Source organism: Dipodomys merriami, unplaced genomic scaffold (assembly GCF_024711535.1).
Source record: "Dipodomys merriami isolate MVZ:Mamm:240054 unplaced genomic scaffold, mDipMer1.0.p SCAF_36, whole genome shotgun sequence".
Lineage (NCBI taxonomy): Eukaryota > Metazoa > Chordata > Mammalia > Rodentia > Heteromyidae > Dipodomys > Dipodomys merriami.
In genome coordinates, this window is record NW_027205159.1 from 10,362,819 (window position 1) to 10,388,939 (window position 26,121).

The window sequence follows — 26,121 nt, forward strand, 5'->3', positions numbered from 1 at the left end:
CAATTCTATTTATCTTTTTCAAGTGAAAATGATTCATAATTATTAATAATAAGTAAGAAGAGTAATATTATAGATAAATAATAATATCTTCAACAGTATGGATAAAACAGGAAGATAGAACAATAGATTAATACCAAAGGCAGAACAGCCACTGTTCTCTTAAACTGTTCCTCGAATGTGAAATATCTTAGTAACTTCAGAGATATGCTCAGCAATATTTAATAAGCAGGATGTATGAGTATTCCATGGTGTAACAATACTTGTTCTAGGATTATTATTACTAAAAACACATTCATGTTTCCAAAAAGACACTGCAAGGACATTTCTGGCAGAACTAATCATAAAAGTTTATACTTAGAAACTACTCAGATGTTTCTTAATGGCAGAATGATATTCTAAACTCTGACAGTGTCCTGACCATATACCTTGAGAATTTTCATTGGAGAGCACAATGACTAATTTCCAGCTTCTAACATCTGTATCTCATTGCCTGTATTCTTTCTCTAGTGACTGGATTTACTCTACCACAGCCAGTGCTAGAGAATTAGTGCTCTCAGGGAGCAGCCTTGAACCAGTGACTGTTGGGGAGTGTATGCATAGGTACCTCAGTTCTATTCCTAATTATCTCAGTTCTACTCTTTAGTATCTCATTCTACTACTTAGTACTCTCAGTCTTCTGGTTATTTCAGTTTTACTTTGCTTCTCTTTTCAGTAGTTGCTCTGGGATTGCTCTGATGTTGCAGGTAATTAAGTCCACTTTCAATTAATCCTTTGCTTATACATAAAATGTGGGCAATATGATCCCTTATAATTAAAAAACAATCCTATTTCTCCTTCTTGTCCCCTGTATCATTGTTGATGCTTATTTCCATCCACATAGGCATACACACAAATATAGGTATGTGTAATCAAATACATTGCCTCTGTTCTTTTAGATACACTCTTATTAGCTCAGTTAAGTGATATAAAAATGTGGCTTAGTGGTAGAGTGCTTGCCTAGCATGTGTGAAGCCCTGGGTTCAATTCCTCAGTACTGCATACACAGAAAACGCCCGAAGTACACTGTGGCTCAAGTCATAAAGTGCTAGCCTTGAGCAAAAGAAGCTCAGGAACAGTGCCCAGACCCTGAGTTCAAACCCAGAACTGGTAATAAATAAATAAATAGCTTCTTATTTCTCTCCCATTTATTCCTTCTCTGATGTACTTCCTTTGCTGATGTACATCTGAATTTCTGACCTATATTATTTTCCTTCTTTCTACAGAATGTCTTTTGAAATGTTTTTAAGGAATGTCTACTGGCAACAAATTTCCTCAGATTTTGTTTGCCTGAAAGTCTTTGTTTCTCTTTCATTTTTGAAGGATAATTTTGGAGGATGTAGATAGATTACTTTTCTCTCACAAAGTTTTTTTGTTTGTTTGTTTTGTTGTTGTTGTTGTTTTTGGTAGGTCTTGGACCTGAACTCTGGGCCTGGGTGCTATCCCTCAGCTCTTCAGCTCAAGGCTAGCGCTCTACCTCTTGAGCCACAGTGCCACTTCTGGCTTTTTCTGTTTATGTGGTACTGAGGAATTGAATCCAGGGCCTTATGCATGCAAGCACTCTACCAATGAGCCACCTTCCCAGCCCCACAAAGTTATTTTGCTATAATGAAATAATTCTCACTTGCACAATTTTGGGAAGTCATTTTCCCCTTTTCTCTGGATTTTTTCTTTATCTTTCTTTTTTATAGTTTGAAAATGATATATCTAAATGTAGTTTTTGAGCGTTTATCCTACTTGGTATTCTTTGAGTTTCGTAAATCTGTCATTTAGTATCTGATATTAATTGAAGAATTTCTCAGGTGCTTTTAATTTTTTTTTGTTTCTTTTCTTTCTTTCTCTGGTATTCTCATTACATAGTTTATGGATATACTCTTTTACTTTTTCCCTTTTGATTTTTCTCTTTCTCTCTTTTTTCCTTCCTTCCTTCCTTCCTTCCCCTCCCTCCCTCCCTTTCTCCCTCCTTCCCCCTTCACTCTTTCTTTCCCTCTTTGTTTCTCTCTTTGTCTCTCCCTTCCTCTCTTTGTTTCTTTTTTTCTGTTTTTGTGCCAGGGCTGGGGCTTGAACTCATTGCCTGGGCATTGTCCCTGAGCTCTTTTGCTCAAGGCTAGCACTCTACCACTTGGGCCACAGCACCACTTCCCTTTGTTTTTCTTCATAGGAGTTTTCTACTGAGCTATCTCCAAATTCAGAGATTCTTCCTTGTCTCCTCATGAGCTCATCAGAAGCAGATTTCATTTCTGTTATAGTGTTTTTGATTGTTAGCACTTCTTTTATGGTTCTTCCTTAGAATATCCATTTCTCTGCTTACATTGCCCATCTGTTCTCACATGCTGTCTGCTTTATCCATGAAAGCCATAGCATCTTAATCACAATTGTTCTGAATTCACAGTCTGTTGATTTCAACATTAGTTGCCATATCTGAATCTGGGTCTGCTGGTTACTTTATCAAGCCATGTTTTTGCCCTTTAGTATATCTTGTCATTTTCTCATTTATATAGCACAGCATGGAAGGAACAACTGTAATAGCCTTAGGGTATGGTGGTCAGTTGTGTGTGTATTGTAACTATGGCTCTGTCTTAGTGAACCTGTGCCTTGGTGTGAGCTTCTCAAAACCCTGTCTTTCCCCTTAGGTGAGCCAGGATGGCCAAGAGGAAAAGAGTGTTTCTCTTCCTACATGTGGGTCAGGTCCTGATAAACACTCAGCGCTTAGGCTCTGTTAACTACTTCCTTCAAGGCATACTCTTTTTTTCTTTACCCCCCTCAGTCGTGGGGCCTGAATTCTGGGCCTGGGCACCGTCCCGCTGCTCTTCGGCTCAAGGCTAGCGCTCTACCACTTGAGCCACAACGTCACTTCCGGCTTTTTCTGCTTATGTGGTGCTGAGGAATTGAACCCAGGGCCTTATGCATGCAAGGCAAACACTACCACTGAGCCACCTTCCCAACCCCAAGGCATACTCTTAAGAGCAATGTACTCTAGGATTTTAAGAAATAGCCTATCTGCTGATTCCTTCTGTGGGAAGCAGGAGATTTTTCTCTGGTGTTTGCTGTGAGGATCTGGCAGACCTCTCTGAGGTAGTGCTCAAAGGTGTGGCCTCAGACTTATCCCCAGAGTAGTCCCTCCAGATGCATCCCTCTTGAGGCTCCAGTGCTCCTCACTCCCTTGGGATTTCCACAGGGCTCTCTGGAAGCTGTAATTCTCTGGGAACTTGGAGATCCGGGCTATGTTGGATCTAACCGAGTTTGCCTGTGACCTCAACAGATTTAAGAAGCATAGTTGTTCCTTCCTCAACTTTGCTTAGCTTTTCTACATGTTGTTATGATGTAGTGACTTTTAGCTTTTTTAAGTGCCAGATTGGAAATCTGAAGTAGCCAATTAACTTTTATCTCTCTTTGAATGTTGAATGCTATGTGTTAAGACTTCCTTTACAAATAGATCATCATAATGTTAATTAGTGTGGAACTTGTGTTAAACTAAAATCCCCAACAAACCCCAGGAGCTATTTAGTTTCATCTATTTCATCACTTATACTATTTGATTTTTAACATACTGCATGAACTTACATTTGCCTGTTAAATGAAATGTTTTTACTTGTGTCCACCTTTCCTTTTCATAAAACTGAGGAACTGTTGAAACCAGGATTTTAGACTTGAGGCCCAAAGTGCAGGAGTCTCAAGTTTTATCTGGACACTTGCCCCCATATGACAAACAAAGAGAAATGGTGAAGAGCAAAGAAAAAAGATTTATTGCATGACAGCCATGGGAAGACAACATTTCAGTACATCTTCAGAGATACAGACATTAGCTTTAGGTTAAATAGGGGGAATTAGGACAAGGGATAAGAAAAGTCAGCATAGTTAAAACAGTCTCAAGTCACATAATGTGAATGGTAAGTTAAAAACTAGAAAGTTGTGCTAGGATTGGTGTTCTACATTTAATGTGGACATTATCCTTTTAATTTCATTATTTGTTTTCTTGCATTGTTTTGAGTGGTTCGTTTATTTTATTCAGTGGAGAATGTCATAACTTAAGCAATCCTCATTGGCTGTGTGTTGGACTCTAGTTTAGCACACATTAAAATGGATATCTTCACAGCTAAATCTTGCTATACACTGGATTTTATTAGGCTTGCATCCCTAGGCAGAGAGTATTATGGGTTCCAGGAATTTGTTATGTGATAGAAATTACCAAACTGCCTGACATATATTTACCCCCACGCAAAATGGGAAAGTGCCTATTTTCTCCCCACTGGCCACTCCAGTAGCTTTGCAAAAACAAAAAACAAAACAAAAAACCAACAAAGAAGAAGCTGGGCACTGGTTACTCAGGGCTGTAATCCTACCTACTCAGGAGACTAAGATCTGAGCATAGTAGTTCAAGGCACGAAAGACCATGAAACTCTCTTCTAACCAACACAAATCCAAAAGTGAAGCTGTGGCTTAAGTGTAAGAGTGCCAGCCTTGAATGGGAAAGCCAAGTGAGTACTATAGAATCTGAGTTTGAGCCCCAATACTAGGGTGGGAGAGGCAAATTATTTTAATTTTAGTCAGGTATAATATTTATAAACATATTTAATGGCAATTTCCTTTTCTACTTTTGCAAGTTCTCTGATTTTTGCCTTTAACCTATTTGTCTTTTAAATGCTTAAAATAAATTTTATTACCACTGTTATTTTTTAAGTCTTTATACAGTAAGGATATGCAACCTTTAATCTCTCTTATTCTGTAAGTATTTGTGTAGTTTACTTTACATCTTGCTTTTATCTGCTGCCTTTCACATAGAGGATTTAGGTTTTCTTCATCTAAATCTTTATTATCATAATTTAAGATACCTTTCTCAGCTCAAAGTTAAATGTCTATTCATATTTCTATCTTGAACAGTCAATTTTTAAAATAGCATATCTTTAATTCTTAGAGCTTATTTTAGTATATGGAACTATTTGGTAAATGGAACTTTTTTTAATGGCCTGCCAATTTTAATCATATTTTCTAACAGATTATTGCTGGTACACTGGAAAGTCAATGGATTTAATGAATTTACTTAAAAATTGGTAGCTTATCCAAATTCTTATTCTAATTTTTAGATGCTATTCTTTTTAGGTAAAAAATTATAAATTCATCTTTCTAATATTTACAGTTATTTTCTTCTATTTATTTGGCTCTAAATTTAAGAACCACAATAAGGAACAGTATGGATATCTTGGCTTTTTAAAAAACAAAATTAACCTGGTGTTATGTTCTTTTTAATTTTTTTATTGCTATTATAATGGTGATATAAAGAGGGATTAAAGTTACCTAAATCAGATGAGTACATTTCTTTTCGGACAGTGTCACAGCTTCCCTCGTTTTTATCCAGTTTTCCACACGCACAAATTTTATAGTTCATATTCAACATAGTGTCTAGTGATGACCACTGCTGTATTTGTTTACCTTTAGTCCTTCCGTTTCTATACCCTCCTCTTACCCTCACAAAGACAGAAAAATGAACAAACAAGACAAAAAGAAAAGAAAAGGAAAACAGCAACAGAGAAAAAAAAACATGTTTCCATTTCCTGGAGTTGATTTCCATAAAAATTATTTTATAGGATCAGATGCACACAGGCATTTTGCCTTTATATTCCTCTCCTAAGTTAATTTTTTAAAAAGAGTATCTCGGCTTGTGTAGCTGACCTCCAATTTGTGGTCCTCCTACCTCTACCTTCTTAGTGTTGCGATTACAGGATGAGATTACCACCACAACCATCTTGCTTTTCAATTTCACAGAATCTAATTTCTTTTTTTGTGGTATCTCCTTGCAACATCTCTGGTTTGAGGAAAGCCTTAGATGACCCTTACTTCTGTGTGGTCAGAGAAGTCTTAGACACTGTTTTTGGTGGCTCTGAGAGACTCTGGCTTCTCCCTGGGCTGGGGCTACTTGCGGGTAAGTGAGGCTCAGGGATATTTGCGTGCCTCTCCTCTGATAGCAGGCCTTTCTGAGGGTTGGCAGAAGTGGCTGCAGTCCCTCACAGTTAAGCATTTGGTGGAATAAAGTGTTATAAAATGTCATCCTGAGAACTGAGTGTCTGCCCCATATGAAGTGCCTCGGTTGCCTGTTCTATTCTTAGACCAGTAATATTATTTTGAACAAGATGCACAGCCATGAATCACTTAACAACAGAGAAACTGCAGAGAATATGTAAATGTGTCATTGGGTGATTTCATCCTTGTGTAAAAAATCACCCTTCTATCCACCTAGCATTGAAAGCACATGGGATTGTCATCGTCTACTGCTCCTAGAACTGGTGACACAAGATTAAACAAGAGCAAATGATGCAGTTAAGATGTGAGGTAAACACAAGATGTGCAGTGTCTAGATGTTTGAGGCTGCTGCCTATGTACTTAGCAAACTGCTTACAGTAAACTCTTCTCTAAAAAGTAGAAACTAACACTATATAATAATGATTAAAGCATAATAGAGTCAATACAGCAAGCAGTCACATAGCCCATATTATCAAGTATGACTAACATATTGCACCTGATTGTGCTGTGCTGTGGTGTTAGTGACAAGTGTTTGTCACTTGCTTCACCATCAAGCTTCACCACCAAGGTGAGGAATGCATTGTGCGTGTTATGCAATGCTACAGAGTCACCAGGAGAGAGGATATTTTTGGCTCTGTTGAAATCTTCTGGGACTACCATAGTGCATTTGGGCTGTCCTTAGCTGATAAGTTCTTGAGCAGGGCATTAGATCATCTTATTGTTCGGCATCGTTCTTAAGGAGGCTCAGATTTTCTTATTGTTTGGCACTTATTTATTTACTCATGCATTCAGTGCCAATATTAGGATTGAACTCAGGACATTCATGGTCTTGCTCACCTTTTTCTTTTTTCAATCTTGTGCTTTACCCTTGAGCCATGTTTCTAGTTCTGGATGTTTGCTGGTTAGCTGGAGATAAAAGGTGTTGGTATAATTTGGGGAGGGGAAGGGAAAAAACAAATTGTTTAAATAGGGATACAGGTGGACCCATTGCAACAATGAGATGTACAAGACGTTATGTCGAGAAACAAACTTTACAACTTTGGCTGGGGGTGGGGAGAGGATGGGAAGGGATGGGAAGGGGCAACAAAGGAGGAGGCAACAATGCTTGATAAGAAATGCATTCATTACCTTGCTCATGTAATTGTAACCCCTCGGTACGGTATTTTTATAATAAAAAAATTAAATCTCTCAATGAATTTTAAAAAAAGGTTCTTGGATTTTGTCTACCCAGGCTGGTTCTGAATTGCAGTCATCAGATCTCATTCTCCTGAGTAGCTAAGATTATAGGTATGAGCTACCAGTACTTAGTTTTTATTTGGCATTTCTGAAAGCTGGGAAACTGTGAGTGGGGACATGGACAAGAGGTGACCGTGTTGGCGCCCACTCTCTATCCTTCCCTCACACCAGAGGGAGGTTCAGAAGAGACCCTAGGAGGACATTCTCAGCAAAGACGCCCCGTCCTGACTTGTCTCTCTGAGTGCTCTGCAGGGTACCCTGCTCTGCTTACATTGTTCTCTTACCTTTCAGGCATCCCAGACTGCAGCTGTTCCAGTGCATCTGTATCTAAGATAATTTTATGATATCTGTTGATAAGCCTGAAACATTGCAATCACTGAACTTGAGGGGGGATAAAAAAAACTTCTCTAAATGTCAGCGTTTCCTTGGAAAGGCAAATGGCACCTTGACATCAATGAGGGGGAGAGGTCACTTCACCAGGCTTCCCTTTGCTATCAGCTTTCTGGCACATTAGAATCCCCATATGGACCAGCTCGTCTCCTAGAAAATGCCTGAAAACAGGGGACAGAGCAGTTTAGGTCGAGTAAAGCTGAGCAGTCATGCCTGAGGTGGAGGGTTCTGTGATCTGTGCTTGTTGATGAAGGTAAAGTGGTTCTAGGAGGGGGATAGGGCATAGCCACAGGCCAGTGTGTAGACACTAGTCCTCCCAGGGGATTTCTGGGTGGTCTCCATCCACTGACACTTGCTGCAGCTGCATCATCTCTTGCTCTCATGGCTATGTGGTCCCTCCCCCCATGTTAGTCTCCATCTCTTCTCAATCTCTCACGCCACACTGTCCTTTGTCTCTAGGGCTTCTGTGAGAGTGCACTGAGTCTGTTCTTCATCACTAACAGCCTGTTTCCAAGTTGCAGCTCCCCTGAAAGCTCTTCTTCCCTCCTCCTCCTTCTTCTTCCTTTCTCCTTCCATCTGGTTCCATTTTATGCATTTCTTCTTGGTATTGTCTGATATGCCAAAGAATTTAAGAGGGTTATTCAAAGCTTTATGTGCATACTATGCTAAATAAATATAGTTGGATTGGGTTCTTTTTGTTCTTTGATGGAGCAAGAAACTTAAAACATTTTATACATAACTGAATTTATTCTAATTCAAAATATTTTTATTTCATTAGGTAAATAATAGAGGAGTGCATTTTTCAACTAACTATATTGTAAATTCCATTTGTGGAATCTTTGCAGCTATGACCAATAGCATGGAGAAGAGGAAAGAGAAAGAGACTGAGGCAGGAGGTAGAGAGGATTAGAGACACATACACAGATATAAAGATAGAGACAAAGGGGAGAGTGAGCGCACAAGAGAGCGAGAGGGAGAGAGTGATAGAGAGAGCGAGAGAGAGAGTGAGAGAGAGAAAGACAGGGAAGGTTGATTTTTTTCACGACAGTATATGAATGAACAATATTCCTTTCTCAAAATCTTTGCTTTGCCTTGATATTCATCAGTCTCCTGTTTCTCTTTTGGTGTGCACACGTGGTGGACTCTGGAAACCCTAGGATGAAGTTTTGACAGTGATCCGGAGAGTGGATGACAACTGGGCTGAAGGCATGCTCGGAGACAAGATTGGGATCTTCCCCCTGCTGTATGTGGAGGTGAGCTCACGTATGCACCTGCCTTCTGTGTTGCCATTGAGGCTCTAAGGCAGAATGTGAGAGAGCCTCGGCTCACATAGCTGCTTGCTGGGGCTTCCTTCAAATTGCCCTGCTGATGCAAGGAGCAAAAGATTCCCTTGAACAGTTTTGAGTGGTATCTTCCAGGCTTGAATACAGTCTTTTCACCCTGGGCACCAGGGGCAGGGTCCTTGCCCCCTTCCCTACACAGACACCAAGCCCAGCACTCATTTCTCTGAGACTCTCCCAATTCCTGCTACTCTTTTTGTCTCCCAACCCAGAGAAGAGTCCACAATGGAGGCACTAACCATGAGTCACTCAGCAAAGGTGACTGGTTTTAGATCCTATCTCTTTGCTGCAATGGGAAGCACAGTTTCTGGTGTACCTTTATAAGAATTGCTAAGCTACACTGGAAAGGCCTTTTCACCATAAGTTGTTCATGTGAAGAGTGTTTTTTTCCAGTTGTGTATACCCATCATTGGTCAGTACAAGGCTATGTATGGTCTGTGAGCTGAGCACCTTCTTTCATCCTATAACCACAGAACTCATCACAGAAGAGTCATTTCAACTGATCATGAGTGCCAAACACTTCCCAGTACTTCTTGCACTAATGTTCCCAACAGCTCAGACAATGACTGTCCCTACATCTCAAAGACACAATGGGTTCTAGAAGGTTGCCAGGCCCCACAGCTATTTGTGACAGAGGTGAGTTAGAACATAAACTTAGAGCTTTAGACTTAACCCTTCATTCCCATGTCTCATGTGGTCTCCCACCAGTGAACTGGACTCTGCCCAAATTAATGTGGTATGGATCACCTTACCTGAGTGTTCATCCTCCCCGAGCAAACAAGGGCTTGAGGCTGGTACAGGGAATATTGTTAATGGAATATAGACGCTAGTAGAACTTTGATTTAAAAAATGACTACTGAGTAAACTTCTGCTTTGGCATGTTATTTAAGGCACCCTGAAGTATGGCCCTAATCTATTTTTCTAACCTCTGATCTCACCAACTTCTTTCCCTTTCAAAAATATTCTGGACCACATTTACTTTGGACAAACTGCCAGTGGAATCATGATACCCTCCCAAGCTAATGACAGTAAATGTGTACGTGTACGTGTGCACACAAGCACACACACACACACATACGTGCAGGCATGCACACACACACACACACACACACACACACACACACACACACACGCACAGTCTAAGATTCATAATGTTCCTAAACATCTCAATAAGTTTCCTTAGATTTGTACATTGATTGCAGCTTGGGGATAGGGTGAGGATTCTCTATCTTGCTGTTTAAAATCAGAGGAGATAATGCATGTACAAGGTTGTATAGAAGTAAAAAAAATCCAAACCCCCAGATTATTTTACCCAGTGGATTTTTTCCCCCAAGTAGACAGAGCGTTCCAAAGATATATAAGAAAGTATTTGTAGAGACTTTATTACAATGGTCCCAAGTCAGAAACAGCCTAAATGTTTATCAGCGGTAGAACAGTTTGGTACAGCATGATATATTCACACAGTAGGACATCATCAATGGAAAAATGAACAAAAATCTCCTATACCGAGAAGCAAAGATGAATATTAAGCCTACCGAATGAATATTTTCAGGAAGTTGAAAGCAGGAAAAACTCATCAGTGGTGGTAGAAGCCACAGTAGTCACTTCAGGGATTCTCACAGTGCTAGAGAGGTTCTAGGGTGCAAAAAGCCCCCACATCTTGGACTCAGCTGTGTTATACAGATGTTACAATTATAAAAAGGTATATACCAAAGGTTTGTGTGCTTTTCCTTTTGGGGGGGGGTCAAGTCGTGGGGCCTGAACTCTGGGCCTGGACGCTGTCCCTCAGCTCTTCAGCTCAAGGCTAGCACTCTACCACTTGAGCCACAGCACCACTTCCAGCTTTTTTCTTATGTGGTGCTGAGAAATCGAACCCAGGGTCTCATGCATGCAAGGCAAGCACTCTACCACTGAGCCACCTTCCCAGCCCCTGTGTGCTTTTCTTTTAAGCTAAGATATAATCTTTCAGGAATTCTTATGGTAAGTGTAGCACTTCCTCTGTGTTGGACCCCATCAGCTCTCCTTTCTCTGGAAAGGATTCACAGACATGTCAAGGATGGTCAGGGCTGGGACTCAGGCCTGAAACTCGTTCACTAGGACCCTTACCACCCTTGCCATTTGTGCCCACCCTTTACCTTACCTTACCTTACCACCCTTACCTCTGCACATGAACACTGCCTCTTTCCACTTGCCTACAAGGCCATGATGACTCTGAGACTCAGTGACTAACCTTCCTCCAAAGAACATAGCCAGCTCTTTGCCTGAAGTATCCTGAGCAGGGCCCCTGTGGCTCCCCCTGCTCCTCCCTGGGAAAGGCTGCACTAAACTTGCCTTGTCATCCATCACTCTAGGGTTTTGATTCTGAAATGGGCTATACTAAAGACAAGAATCCCCAAGTGGATATTTCTTGAGAGCTTTGCTGTTTGTATATCCATCCCCACTTGGCATGCAGAGATGCAAAATCCTGCTGTGATTCTCACCCCCACACACCCTTTTAGGATGTGAATTTTGGTGGATCTGAAAGTACCATTGTAACTCAGACAGTCTTCCCTCTGGAAGTCCCAGCAGACCTGTCTCTGTCTCTTGGTCTATGAGTCAGATGGGTATGTCAGGAATGAGGCTGGGGGCTCTGTTCTGGGATACAACTCTGGCAGAGGGCACAGTGTGGAGAGTTGTGTCCCAGTGCTCAGGAAGGAATGTGACCCAGCCTTATAGCAGAGACATATCTGTAATGCAGTGTGCACATACATGGACATACAGGACATTTCAGCTGGAACCTAAAGCATGGTGCATGAGTGCCAGGTTTGTGGACACGTATCAGACTGGAACCCTGCCAGCTCACCTAGGGAACCTGCCCTTGCCTTCCTCTACTCTGTGATGTTATACCCACTGTGGGCCCGCAAATGAATAAGAATGTGCACTATAGGGCAAAACTTCATCAGAGAGCATGCTCCGGAAAAAAAAAGAAGGTTGCAAACCAGACTGGAGAAGCCTGACCTGTGTTACTGCAGCAGCTCTCTGAGAAGGCAAGTCCATTCTCTAGAAATATCTGCAATTCCTAGTGCACTATAGAAATAATTTTTTGCTACCCTCTCCACAGCTGCCAGGTACCAGCTTCCAACACATACACACCAGTGTCTGAGCCATTGGACCCCAGCCTGTCTATGTCTACACCATGCTCACCCACCTTGCCCACATCCTCTGCATGCTGCCCTGGCCTCAGTCCTCCTGAAACTGTTTGTTTTTCACCCTCCAGTGGCCATCCCTATGCTGAGATCAAGGACACCTCTAGCCATCATATGACAGTTGGGCACATGTGCTGGCTTGGGGGACTATTGGAATGCAGAGAGAAAAAGTCTAGGCCTCACACACAGGAACTCTGTGCCAGTGAATGGGATCAAAATTGAACCCAAATACTCCACAGGTCTTTCTTCTATGTCTACAGTCTTTGAGAGGCCAGAATGATTTGTCATCATTTTGGCTTTTAGAAAGCCCTTGTTCTAATGTTGGCGAGAATGATTGAGCCTAAGAAATTCCTCTCTCCCCCCTGGAAGGGCATCAGTGGTGGTGTGAATGTGCCAGAGGATAGCCTATGAAGGGCTCTACTTTGTAGCATGGGTGCCCACCTGAGATCCCAGCCAGCCCAGTCTCTCTCTCTAGGGACTCCAAAGCAGCATGCTTGAGGCTTCCCGTCCGCTCAACTCTGAGCTAGTCATAACAGCCAGGCTCCCTGACATGGCGGTCCAGTAGAAGAGCCAGCCAGGAAGCAGTCATGGTGGACCCAGCTTATCTACCTCACCTATACATTAAATGTGCAGCCTGTGACTAAGCCTTTTCATGTACTTCATGAAGTACAAAGAGACATGTCCTCCAGAGGGTGGAGGCTCAGAGTTCTTGGGTGTGTTGTGAAGGTTGTATTCTGAATAATGAGAGAGATGGAAAGGAAGGGTTGATCCAGAGAGTGGAAAGAAGAGTATTTTCATCCTAAGCTTCATGTGGAGGCAGGCAGAGAGTTCTTGTGTCTTTACACCTTTGGTGTCTACATGCTTCATATTCTTTCATGTAAGTGGCTAGCAAACCCTGTGTGATGTGCAGGCAACTGTTGGTGTTATTTATAGATCCCAGGAAAATTAATGGTGGCAAAACTATAATCTCATTGAGCTACCAAATAAATATGATGCCTCCTGTGAAGTAGACGCTGCTAATGACAACCATTTCTCAGGTCCAGAATGGCAATGTGCACTGTTAGTCAGCTTGCCTAAACCTCAGTCAGCTCTGTGCCAGACTCAGGTCATCCTGCTGCGTGGCAGGCACTTCGTTTTCTATAAAGAGGCAATATTATTTTGAACCTCTGCCTCTAAAGGCAGTTTTGGCATTAACTTACAGACGCTACTAGCAGTTCTATTGGGAATAACAGAACTCTGTGGGTGTTATTTGTGTTTCTTGCTGTTGCAAATCCGTGGCTGGCTCTTCCAGTGGCTAGATGCCCTATCACACAGAGCCTACTGTTTGCTCCTTCGTCTTGCTGATTTCTAGCCCCTTGACTAAAGCAGGAAGATGTTTTCAGGGATGAAGTTAAGGAAAGAGAATGTATGAGTTAAGGTTCTCCTGAAAGATAGAATCAATAAGCTACATAAATAAATAGAATAGGGTAAATAGATTTGTAGAATAAATAAAATACATAAGATATATAGAATGGAGCCAGCTGTGGTGGCATAGGACTATGAGATTCACTCTGAAGGTGAATTCCAAATTTGAGTCTACCTGGGATATATATCAAGAAAAGGGAAGACATATGAAAGGGATTTTATTGAAGGACTTGGCTTGTGCAATTATGGAGTTGGAGAAGTACCACAACAGACTGTCTGCAATCTGGAGCCCCTGAGATGCTGGTAGTGTGGCTCAGTCTAAATCCAAAGGCCTCAGAACAGAGATGCTGATAGCTCTTAATCTGAAACAAAACACCTAAGAACTAGGAGTAAAGGCGAGAGTTGCTGTTGTAAGACTTGGAGACCTGAGGCTAGAGAAGCTGGAGTTCCTATGTTCAAGGACTAGAGGAGGTGAGTCTCAGCTCTAAGGGAGAGGAAGAGAAAGAGAGTGGACTAGGGGTAAAAGACAATGGAGAGAGAGAGGAGAGAGTAATTTATTTGTCTACTTTTTTGTTATCTTCAACTTCAGCTGATTGGATGGTACTGTCACTGAATGCAGGTGAAGGTTAGGGAAGTTTCCCTCTAAAAGTAGGGACTCTTCACTTAGGGTTCTTGACCTTGTTCACAGAATAAGAATTTCTGGACAAGTTTTGATAAGAAGAAAACTTGGCAGAGTTTTATTGAGTAAGTAAGCAAGCAGGCAAGCAGACTGACAAAAGCAGAAAGGAAGGGACACTCTCTAACAGAGTGTGGGTGCTCTCTGGAAGAGACAAAGAGACACAGCTCCTTGGCTGTTAGGGGCATTTCTATGATAAAGGAAAGAGAATCTTACTTTTAAGTTATGCAAAGATAAGTGTTTTATCTGTGCTCTGATCACTCTTGGTGTTATACTTTCTGAGTTTCTGGATGTTTTGGACATTTCTTCCATGTAAGAATGCATCTTTAGCTGGGCATCTGTGGCTCACACCTGTAATCTTAGCTACTCAGGAGACTAAGATCTGAGGAGCATGGTTCAATGCCAGACCAGGTAGAAAAGTCCCCAAGAGACTCATCTCCAAAAAACTACTCAAAAAAGCCAGAAGTGATGCTGTGACTCAAGTGGTAGAGTGCTAGCCTTAAGTACAAGGAGGCTCAGGAATAGCACACAGGCCCCGAGTTCAAGCCCCAGGTCTGGCAAAAAAAATACATCCTACCACAAAACAGATGATTATCCTTTAGCTAAGGAAGGCATCCTCTTGTCTGCATTTTGGGTAGGAGGTTGCTTAAATTTGAGGGGAGCATTTCTCAGTAAGGCCTACATCCTGCCAGACAAATGTTAATTCTTGGGGTGAGAAATGCATTTCTCAGGAAGAAATGCATCCTGTTGTCTCTCTCTGAAGCAGGTAGTGCTTTTGTGTTTCTAAATGTTATGTTTCTAAGTTGCCTTCACAAGGCCTCATTTTCCTCAATTTATCCTGCCTCATTTTCCCCTAAATGACTTTGGTCCCTTAATCCTAAGGAAGATAGATGAATGAATATCTCCTGTATTTGCTGTAAGCTTACCATACTTCATTTTTTCCTAGTCTAGCCTGCTTAATTTTCCCCTAAAATGACTTTGTTCCCTTAATCTTAAGGAAAGTAGATGGACTAGCTTTAAGTTTGAATTTTTGAATTCCTGGCAGCCATTTACCATGCCTCATTTTCTCTAGTCTATCCTACCTCATTTTCCCTTAAAATGACTTTGTTCCTTTAATCTTAAAGGAAATAGATGGATAATACCTCCTATACTTGCTTTAAGCTTGAGATTTTGAATTCATGGCAGTTTATCATGCCTCACTTTCCCTAGTCTTTTGGGGGGGCTGTTAATATTTATTTATTTATTTAATAAGGTTTTTGTTGTGAAAATACTGTACAGAGGGGTTACAATTACATGAGCAAGGTAATAAGTACATTTCATATCAAGCATTGTTGCCTCCTCCTTTGTTTTTTCCCTACCATCCCTGCCTTCCCATCTCCACAACTACACTGCCCCCAACCCTCCTCCACCAAAGTTGTAAAGTTCATTTTTCGACATAGCATCTTGTACATCTCATTGTTGCAATGGGTCCAACTGTATCCCTATTTAAACAATTTGTTTTTTCCCTTCCCCTCCCCAAATTTTACCAACATCAAATACAGTGAAAACAGGGGTTATACCATGGGGGAGGAACATACAAAGCAACAAAAAAAATCACATAATAAATATATTAGAAACAATAGCAGGAAAGAAAAAAACCACTTGTGTCCTTATCTTGGGGTTCATTTTGCCTAACATAATCTTATCTGACCTTTTCTGCTTGTCTCAGACATATACTAGTTATTGCAAGTAAGGGAAATCATGGGACCTATGTTTCTTTGTCACTGGCTTACTTCACTTAATATAATCCCTAACAAATGGGGCAATGTCATTCTTTCTGATGGAGGCATAGAATTCCATTGTGTATATATACCACATTTTCTCAATCCATTCATCTACTGAGGGGCATCTGGGTTGGTTCCATATCTTAGTTATGGTAAATAAGGCTGCAATAAACATAGTCATGCTGGTAGCTTTAGTGTGGTCTTGTTTGTGAACATTTGGGTAAATGCCCAAAAGTGGGATTGCTGAGTCATAGGGGAGATCTATGTGAAGTCTTTTGAGGAACCTCCATACTGCTTTCCAAAGTGGTTGAACAAGTTTACACTCCCTCCAACAATGCAGTAGAGTTCCCTTCTCTCCACATCCCCTCCAGCATCTGTTGTTATTAGACTTCTTGATTATAGCCATTCTAACTGGGGTGAGGTGGCCTTCAAAGCAGAGCTCACTCTAATACTCCTCCAACTCTTCAATGAAATTGAAAGAGAAAGTTCACTACCAAACTCATTCTATGAAGTCATCATAACCCTCATCCCAAAACCAGGCAGGGACTCATCAAAGAAAGATAACTATAGACCCATTTCTTTGATGAACATTGATGCAAAACTTCTCAACAAAATTTTGGCCAATCGGCTTAAACAATTCATCCAAAAAATCATACACCATGATCAAACAGGATTCATTTCAAGGATGCAAAGCTGGTTCAATATATACAAATCAATTAATATAATTCACATCAACAAGAATAAGGGTAAGAACCCCATGATTGGACTGGGAAGGTGGCTCAGTGGTAGAGTGCTTGCCTTGCATACCTGAGGCCCTGGGTTCAATTCCTCAGTACCACATAAGCAAAAAGAAAAAAGCCTGAAGTGGTGCTGTGGCTCAAGTGGTAGAGCGCTAGCCTTGAGGTGAAGAGCTGAGGGACAGCGCCCAGGCCCAGAGTTCAGGCCCCAGGACTGGACCCCCCCCAAAAAAGAACCACATTATTATCTCAATGGATGCAGAAAACGCATTTGACTAGAACCAACACCACTTTATGATGAAGGCTCTGGAAAAATTAGGAATCCAGGGAACATTCCTCAGTACAAAAAAGGCTGTATATGACAAACCTAACAGCCAGCATTTTACTTAATGGTGAAAAACTAAAGCCATTTCCTCTAAACTCAGGAACGAGAGACAAGGATGTCCACTCTCTCCACTTCTCTTTGATTTAGTATTAGAATGCCTAGCTACAGCAATAAGACAAGATGCAAACATAAAAGGGATCCAAATGGGGAAAGATGAAGTAAAACTCTCTCTCTTTGCAAATGACAAAGGAGGAGGCAACAATGCTTGATAAGAAATGTACTCATTACCTTGCTCGTGTAATTGTAACCCCTCTATACGGTATTTTCACAATAAAAAAATGAAGAAAAAAAAGAATCCCACAGACTCTACTCCCAAATTACTCAATCTGATTCACTTTCCCTAGTCTTATCCTGCCTCGGTACACCTTACAATGAGGGCAGATCTTCCCAATCTTGTTCTAACTTGCAGGTTAATCTTCCCTGGAAACGCCTTCACACACATTCCTAGAACTAATGACTTTCTCTCTCTTTTCCTCCTCCCTTCCCTCCCTCTACCCTCTCTCCTTTAAATTTTCTTCACTGCCAGCCTGTCAATAATGAATTTTTTTAACCTAGATTGTGGTTGAAGAAACATACCATGCTATTAACTTGGGGATGCCCAAGTTAATGTGATGCCTAACACCACACTTGATTCCTTCAGACTGTAGAAGTTGAGGCAGTGTACCAGACCCAGGGGGTCCAGAAGCAGTGACACTGATTCATTGATATTAATATTCACTAGAGAGCCATGAAATATCTTAGTCCTTAGGTTAGTGGCCTAACATGGCTTTAGTTAAAAGTTTGTCCTGAGATACACTTTGTGTGTATATGGGGGAGAGGGGAAGTAAACTGGGGCTTGAACACAGAGCCTGGGTATTATTTTTCACTAAAGGTTGGTGCTCTACTGCTTGAGCCATAGTTCTGTTTCCAGCTTTTTGCTGGTTAATTAGAGAGAAGAGTCACATGGAGTTTTTCTGCCTGGGCTGACTTTGAACCATGATCCTCAGATCCCAGCCTCCTGAATAGCTAGTGTTACAGGCATGAACCACCAGTGCTCAGCTCCTGATACAGTTTTAAAACCAACAATGTGTGTACCAAACATCGCACTGTGTTGCAAGGTGAAGTAGATATGATGTGCCTACAAGTTTCCATGGCTCTTACCATCTGGCCTGTGAGGTCTAGCCACAGTGGCCTCCCCAGACTCAGAACTCGATTTTCTCTGTGGATTAAGTGGCCCATAAGCCTGGGAGTGGCCATACAGGTGATCTTGTGGCTCTGCTGTACCTGGCAGATGCTTTCTATGCCTGTTGATACTCTGTCTCTGTTTTCAGTATTTTGGTGGAAAGGTTGTTACTTCATTTAGCCAAATGATTTTACCTGGAATCTAGCTATGAGTTACTTAGGGCTCTTCACTTACTCTCCATGCAGAGAGTAAGTGGCTAAACCCTTGTCCATTGTGGCGATTAGGACTTTCAAGTTCCAGACATAGTTCTTCCTGTGTGAAATGATAGTGTTAAATGGCTGGTATTTCCTCCATCCCCTCTGATCATGTTACTCTCAGTTCCATTTTGACTGTATCAGATGCAGGGTGCTATGAAAGAAACAAAAGGGATCTTCTCAGGGATTTCTGCGAGAGAACTCTGGGGGCAGATGTGATTGTAGACTACATTGCATGTCCTCATCCTTCATATTTTATAGCCTGTGGTGAGGCCCTTTCATTCTAGGGTTGGGTGTTGATCCTGCCATTTCTGTGTAGTTGTGGACCAAGCTGATGAGATAACTTAAAGCCCTTCTGTGGTTTGGTGCCTCAGTGCCAAAGACATCATATGGAAGCCTAGAAAAGACAGGGCTTGGCGGGAGCTCAAGGCTTCTCCTGTTGGGCTGTCTGTACCTCAGCTAAATAGTCTGGGAGCAAGCTGAGACCTGGTGGGGGACAACAGCAGTGCATTGTGACACCAACAACCCACCAGTTCCACTGTCCTCCAATAGAATTGATGACACAATGGAATGATAAAGGAGTAAGACTTCCCTCTCATTTGTTTCACTCAGCTGTGGTCTGGGTCTGTCCATTTTCTAGCTAGGATCTGATCCTCAAGACATGATCCATGTCTGAACCTACTGTTAAGAGGATTTTACCCCTAACCAAAAATCACTATCAGCTCATCTTGATTTCTCTTTTATTATTTCTTAACTATTGATGAAATCAACATTTTATAATACAGTGTCTTATATTCCATAATTGTTGGTGGGTTATTCTTTTCAGACTTGATATTTTTGTTTTGTGGGTTTTATATATATATATATATATATATATATATATATATATATATATATATATATATATATATATGTCAGCTCCTTTGAAGCCACACCTGTAATACACAATTATTTTCTCTTTTCCTTGAAAAATCCTGGCATAGTGTTTTGTACATATTGACAGCATTTGTGAAATACTGCTGTGTTGTGGGCCAGTGTTTTACAGAGCTAACTCATCAACCATTTCTGAACAGGTTTGAGCTGGGACACTTTCCATGTGCTTTTGGAAGTCCATAGTGGAATTGAGTACACCCTCCAGCTTCCCCAGGATCTTCTGTAGGTATAGTGAGTAGCTCTTACTGTAGCCTCACACAGACACAGACCAACCTTAACCATTGGTAGACCAAGGGGCAAATGGAACTTGGAGCCACTTTGTACATGGGCAGCCATCACATTGTAAATTCTTCCAGGAAACTTGAGGCTGGTCAGCTAGATATTAATCTAATACCCTTAGAGACCCTAATAAGACAGGCACTAGTCCTCAGCTGGTGACAGGTATGCTCAGCCTTGACCAGAGAGAAATATACGTGATGAGAGACCAGCATTTCTGGCTCCTGTGTCCTGATTATTTGGATCATTGGAAGAATGACTCAAATGAAGGGCTTGAGAACCATGTTGCCTAGAAGTGACAGTTGTAAGACACTGTGGTATAGGAAATATGCCTTTCCTGCCTGCAGAGTGTTAGTTAGTTTGTAATTCTGTGCTTACTGAGTGCAGAGCATGTCTTAGATCTGAATGAAAATGGGAAAGGGCTTATGTGAGTTGCATCTTAAAGAGACTAGAAGGTGCTGAGAACATTGGCCTGGGGGCAGCCGGGCATGCAGGATGCCTGTGGGAAATACACATGTGCCTGCATGTGTTTGATTGCCAGTAACTCAGGCTCTAGCTCTTTTACTGCCTTACCATGATATGTCACTCACAGGGATAATAACCCTGTAAGTCAAGTAAGTGAATGATGTGATTAGTTTTTCACCTGACTGGAGGTCCCTTAACTGACTCCTTCCTGACCTCATTATACCTCTGCCCTCACCCATCATCCACGCATTTCTACTCAGCTCACAGGTTGTCCTGAGCTACCTGATCCTGTCTGTCTTATCATCTTCTATGGTTATAGATGTGGTACCTCAACTCAGCTTTCCTTTTGGTGACCCACATACCTTTGTGATCTTTTTATTCTGACCTTCCCTAGCTGAAGAATCCAGAATATGGACACATAGACTTTAGTGATCCTCATAGTTCCTGAAAAGCTCTGGTCTCAGCCCTGAGAACACAGGGCAGCAGAGTCTTAATGGCTCATGTAGCACACCTAATCAGTGTTTATCCAGCTCCAGTATAGTATCACTACCCCCTAGCCCCAAGCCCAGATGCCTTTCTCAGTGCTCATCCTTCTGATTGTTAAAGGCATATTCAGTTTGCCGTCATGCTCCTTTTTAACGGGATCTTAAAACGGCCCCCTTATAATTCCTAACCACCCACTTTGTCCCAGCTCTTCTCTTCTTACATTATACAGGGCATCCAAGGTCTTGTTTGAGACCTTCCTGTGAAAGCCAGGTCCCGTCTTATTCACAGATACTCTCCATCAGCCATATTACCTCAGAACAGCCTCGGAGGTATGGGACATGCTCCTGTATTCCCCTCCACTGGTAAGAATTCCTTCTAGAACCTAAGTCAGACACCTGAGCATACCTGCTGTCAAGGATCTCGGTGGAACCTCCATACTGCTTTCCAAATTGGTTGAACAAGTTTACACTCCCACCAGCAATGCAGTAGGGTTCCCTTCTGTCCACATCCCCTCCAGCATCTGTTGTTATGAGAGTTCTTGATTATAGCCATTCTAACTGGAGTGAGGTGGTATCTTAATGTTGTTTTGATTTGCATTTCTTTTATGTCTAGAGAAGTTGAGCATTTCTTCATGTATCTATTGGCCATTCTTATTTCCTCTTCAGAGAAGTTTCTCTTTAAGTCTTTAGCCTACTTATTTATCAGGCAGTTGTTTGTTTGAGGATTTGTTGTTGGGGGATTTAATTTTTTGAGTTCCAGGTATACGTTAGATATGAGACCCTTGTCGGTTGTATGGCTAGTAAAGATCTTCTCCCAATCCATGGGTTTTCTATTGATCTTGCTAGCTATGTCCTTTTCCATGCAGAAGCTCTGCAGCTTCATGCAATCCCATTTGCATGAAGGTTCCTCAAAAGACTCCACATAGAGCTCCCCTATGACCCAGCAATCCCACTTTTGGGCATTTACCCAAATGTTCACAAGCAAGACCACACTAAAGCTACCAGCACAACTCTGTTTATTGTAGCATTGTTTACCATAGCTAAGATATAGAACCAACCCAGATGCCCCTCAGTAAATGATTGGATCAAGAAAATGTAGTATATATATATACAATGGAATTCTGTGCCTCCATCAGAAAGAATGGCATTGCCCCATTTGTTAGGAAATGGAAAGACTTGGAAAAAATATATTAAGTGAAGTAAGCCAGGCCCAAAGAAACATAGGTCCCATGGTTTCCCTTATTTGCAATAATTAGTATATGTCTGGGACAAGCAGAAAAGGTCAAAAGCTATGTACATATGACCAGATAAGATGATGTTAAACGAAATGAACCCCAAGATATGGACACAAGTGTTTTTTTTTCTTTCTTGCTATAACATATTTGTAATGTACCATGTGATTTTTTGTTTTATTATATATTACTCCCACATGGTATAACCCCTGTTATCATTGTATTTGATGTCAGTACCCTCCATCTTATATATGCACTTCTCTAATTTGAGGAGGGGAAGGGAAAAAACAAAATGCTTAAATAGTGATACAGGTTTGACCCATTGTAACAATAAGATGTACAAGACACTATGTTGAAAACAAACTTTATAACTTTGTGGGGAGGAGGGGGGTAGTTGTGAAGGTGGGAGGGAAGGGATGCTAGGGGAAACAAAGGAGGAGGCAACAATGCCCGATAGGAAATGTACTCATTGCCTTGCTCATGTAACTGTAACCCCTCTGTACAGTATTTTAAGGATAAAAAAAATGTACAAAATTTTTTAAAGGATCTTGATGGGATTCAGTTGGCCTGCCACATCTTTAGTCTTCTGGGTGAGACTCATGCTTTAACCACATCTTCTAAGTCTCTTCTACCTCCTTCCCAGAGCATTTAAAATACCTTGCTTGGAGGTTCCCCACACACTCAGTTAACCACTACCTTATTCTGTATGTCTACATATTTAACCTATTTTCTTTCTAGGACTAACTTCCTTCACTCAACATCATGTCTATTAGGTTCCTCAATGTGGAAGCAAATCTACATTGAAGAAGTTAGGGTGCCATGCCCAAAGTCCAGGTACTCAGGAGGCTGAGGCAGGCGGATGGCCTGGGCCCCTAAGCTCAAGAGCTCAGACAATGTAATGAGACTTTATCTCTGTAAATAAAATCAATTAACTAAATTAAAAAAATAAGAAATAGAAAGAGGTTGGTTGTTTTGCTTTTTGTTTTTGTCTTTTGTTTTTTCTTATTCCATGCAGCCCAAGAGGTAGGTCTTGCTGTGGAGATGGGAGTCTTGCTGTGATACTGGGTAGAGAGTCATGTCTGAGGCTAACCATGCTCCTCCAGCAGGCCTGAATGTTGGTGACAATTTTTCAGATTGCAGATGAGAGCATAGGTAACAGTGGAGAAAATGGTTGTGTGTCTCTAAAGTGACAGCAGAGTCCTTCCTCAGTTGAGGTAAGGCATACTGTTCATGTAGAAGACTGCCATGTTTGATTTTGAAGCTGGAAACAAATGCATCCATTTGGCCTTGCCTCAGGATTTGAGGGAGAGGTCTCTAGGCATCTATGTCCCAGAGCAGACCAAGCCTTTCTTAGGAGATGTAACCTGCAGCTTAGAGTTCTTCCCTCCCCATTAGTTCTAACACTTGGCAAGAGATTATGACCAAAATGAACACTTGGGACCAGTTGGGGTAATCCTTGCCAGTCTTTAGGGGCTCCTTTGTTTCCTTCTGTTAACATTCGCTGTTTAGAAAGGATTTTGTGCAAGTTTTTGGTAGCCTGGGCACTTTTTAAAACTTAGCCGAAATGTTCAGCCATGTGTATATTTTGGGAAATTTTCTATAGCTCTTTAATTCAAACAGTTATTGCAAAATGAGAAAAGCCAGCTAATTCTGTCTTCTTATTTCTGCTCAACCCACTCAGAATAACTCAAAACTGCTCCCTGTAGTTTTTTTGTCTTTCAAATCCTTCAAAGTGAGAGCAATTAAAAGCTCTCTTTAGAAGTTATTGGGAACTGTCTTTGTATCAGGAAGCAAAAGCCACTGGTTGATTTATCACCATGTTTCCACACGTCTTGTTTTCAGTGATTTTTTTTCCTTCTTGCTTCCTATTCATAGACTCCTCTTGGTGCCTGCACAGCTCTTTCAGTAAACGATTGAGATGAGAGTTTAGAAGCTTCCTAGTTACCACAAAGTCACTCTATCTGGCCCCTCATCTGGTGTGCCTGGGGTCTCAAAGAGAGCATTTGTCCCCCTGATTTCCTTATTGAAACTCAAGAGATAAAATTTCTTTCAACTCTGAACTGAGAGGTTTGCTGACTAGGTCTGCCCTAGGTTTCTGTTGCTGTCTTAGACTTTGACTGAAAGAGCAAGTTTCCTCTGCAATTGAATACCCTCTTCACTGCCTATTTTGCTCAACCAGGAAGCCATTCATTCATTCATTCATTCATTCATTCATTCATTTCACCTGCTAGGTGAAATGGGTAATTTGTAAACAAAACAGAGGAAAACTGTTTTGAAATTCTGGTGAAAGGGGATAAATAGTAAAGAAAAGAAATAAATTCTAGAAGGTGTTATTTTCTGCTTAAAGAAGAATAAAGCTGGGGCTTGGCTATGTGGTAGCTGTGCGTAGGGAACTGCAGTTCTAATGAGGTTTCTCTGAGCTGGGACACTGTCTTTGAGTGGGTAGGAGTGGAGGAGGAAGGGCAGGGACTCTGAGGTAGGACAGAGGTGGGGATTACAAGCAGACTGCCTGAAAGTTTGGGCAGTGGCAAAGACAGTAGAAGGCATATTTTAGGGGTCTCATGGGTCTCTTTGATGAAGTAGTGTTTAAGTTTGCCTCTCTAGTCTCCTTCTTTACCATCCATCTTATGATTCCTTCTGAGCCCACCTGTGCTCATGCCTAAGTGAGCTTCAATAGTATAAAGTAAATATGGAGAGAACTTCTAGGCTAAAAGATTTTTAAATTAATTTAGTTTATTGTTATTGTAGAGGTGATGTGCAGAGGGTTTACCATTACAAGTCAGGTAATGAGTACATTTCCTTTTGTATAGTGTCTCTGTTCCTGAATTCTTTCCCAGTCCTTCCCTACCATCTCCAGATCCATGAGTTGTATAGTGCCCTTTCATCAATGTCCAGTGAGCTCCCCTGCTGAACTTTTTCCTCTTTTTCCCTCGAGTTCTGTACCCTCCTCCCCACCGTCCCAAAGATATAAAATTGAATACACCATACATAAGGTAAAGAAGACAGAATCATCAAAAAATAAAAGAAGAAGATAAAAGAGAGGTTTCTTGTTTCCATATCTTGGGATTTGTTTCAATATGTATGATATGAATATTGTTTTATATAAATATGAAGAGGAACTTAGGCATTGTGCCTTTGTGTTTCTCTCCTAAGAGTATCCTCTTTTGGTCTCACTGTGTGTGAATATCTAGAATCCTGTGTAATTTATCATATCCTAGTGTATTTTGGATATAATTTCTGCAGATCGGAGAGAGCATACACTGTTTGTCTCTCTTGAGGTTGTCTTATCTCATTTAACATGATTTGTTCTAGTTCCATCCATTTCCTTACAAATAACATTATTTTATTCTTTCTAGTGGCTATGTAAAATTCCATTGTGAATAGATACCACATTTTTTGACCCACTCATCTATTATGGGACATCTGTACTATTTCCATATCTTGTCTATAGTGAATAGTTCAGCAGTGAACATGGATATGCAGATGACTTGATCATATCCTGGCTCATAATGTTCGGATGCCCAGGACTGATATGGCTGGGTTATAAGGAAGGTCTACACTTCGTTTCTTGAGGAACCTCCAGACTGCTTTCTAGAGTGGTTGTACTAGTTTACATTCCCGCCAACACTGCATTAGGTAGGGTTCCTTTTCCCTCATATCTCCTCCAACATTTGTTGTTTGAATTCACAATGTTGCCTAGGCTAAAAGTTTTAAGCTGAGGTTATAGGAAAGTCCTGTGGTCTGGGGTCCATGGTATGGGCAGACAGCCCACCTCATAGATTCCCAGCCATCGCACTTCCTTACAGTCCATTCTCACATGTCAATAGGATCTTCTGAACAGAGTTAACTCTGGCATCTGAGTCTTGAGGAAAGCCTCCAGTTGGACTGATTGCTCTTAGAGTAATCAGACTCAACCACTAGTTGTACCCCTTGGGATTCACTCAGCCTGTCCCTGCCTACCTGGCCCTGCTTAATGCCCTACCATGTGGACCTTCTGTACTTCTTCTTTCTTTGACAGATGAGAACCTACCCAGCTTTATTATGGAGCCAGTTCAATAGATGGCTCCCTAAGGGCTTCTTTCAATTCTGTCTCTCACCAGACTATGGGTGCGTTGTTTTATAGCCTCATGCTTCATCTTCATCT

At 41.3% G+C, this 26,121-nt stretch overlaps 1 protein-coding gene across 3 annotated transcripts in view; it reads left to right on the plus strand.

Annotated features, from left to right (window-relative positions):
• The window catches only part of Sh3rf3 (SH3 domain containing ring finger 3), a 358,300-nt gene that overhangs the window by 229,771 nt on the left and 102,408 nt on the right, over nt 1-26,121 (plus strand). For all 3 annotated transcript variants that reach the window (XM_069988660.1, XM_069988662.1, XM_069988661.1), the window contains exon 3: nt 8,838-8,933. In XM_069988660.1, coding sequence (XP_069844761.1) covers nt 8,838-8,933 — 96 coding nt within the window. The remainder of the gene's footprint in view (nt 1-8,837; nt 8,934-26,121) is intronic.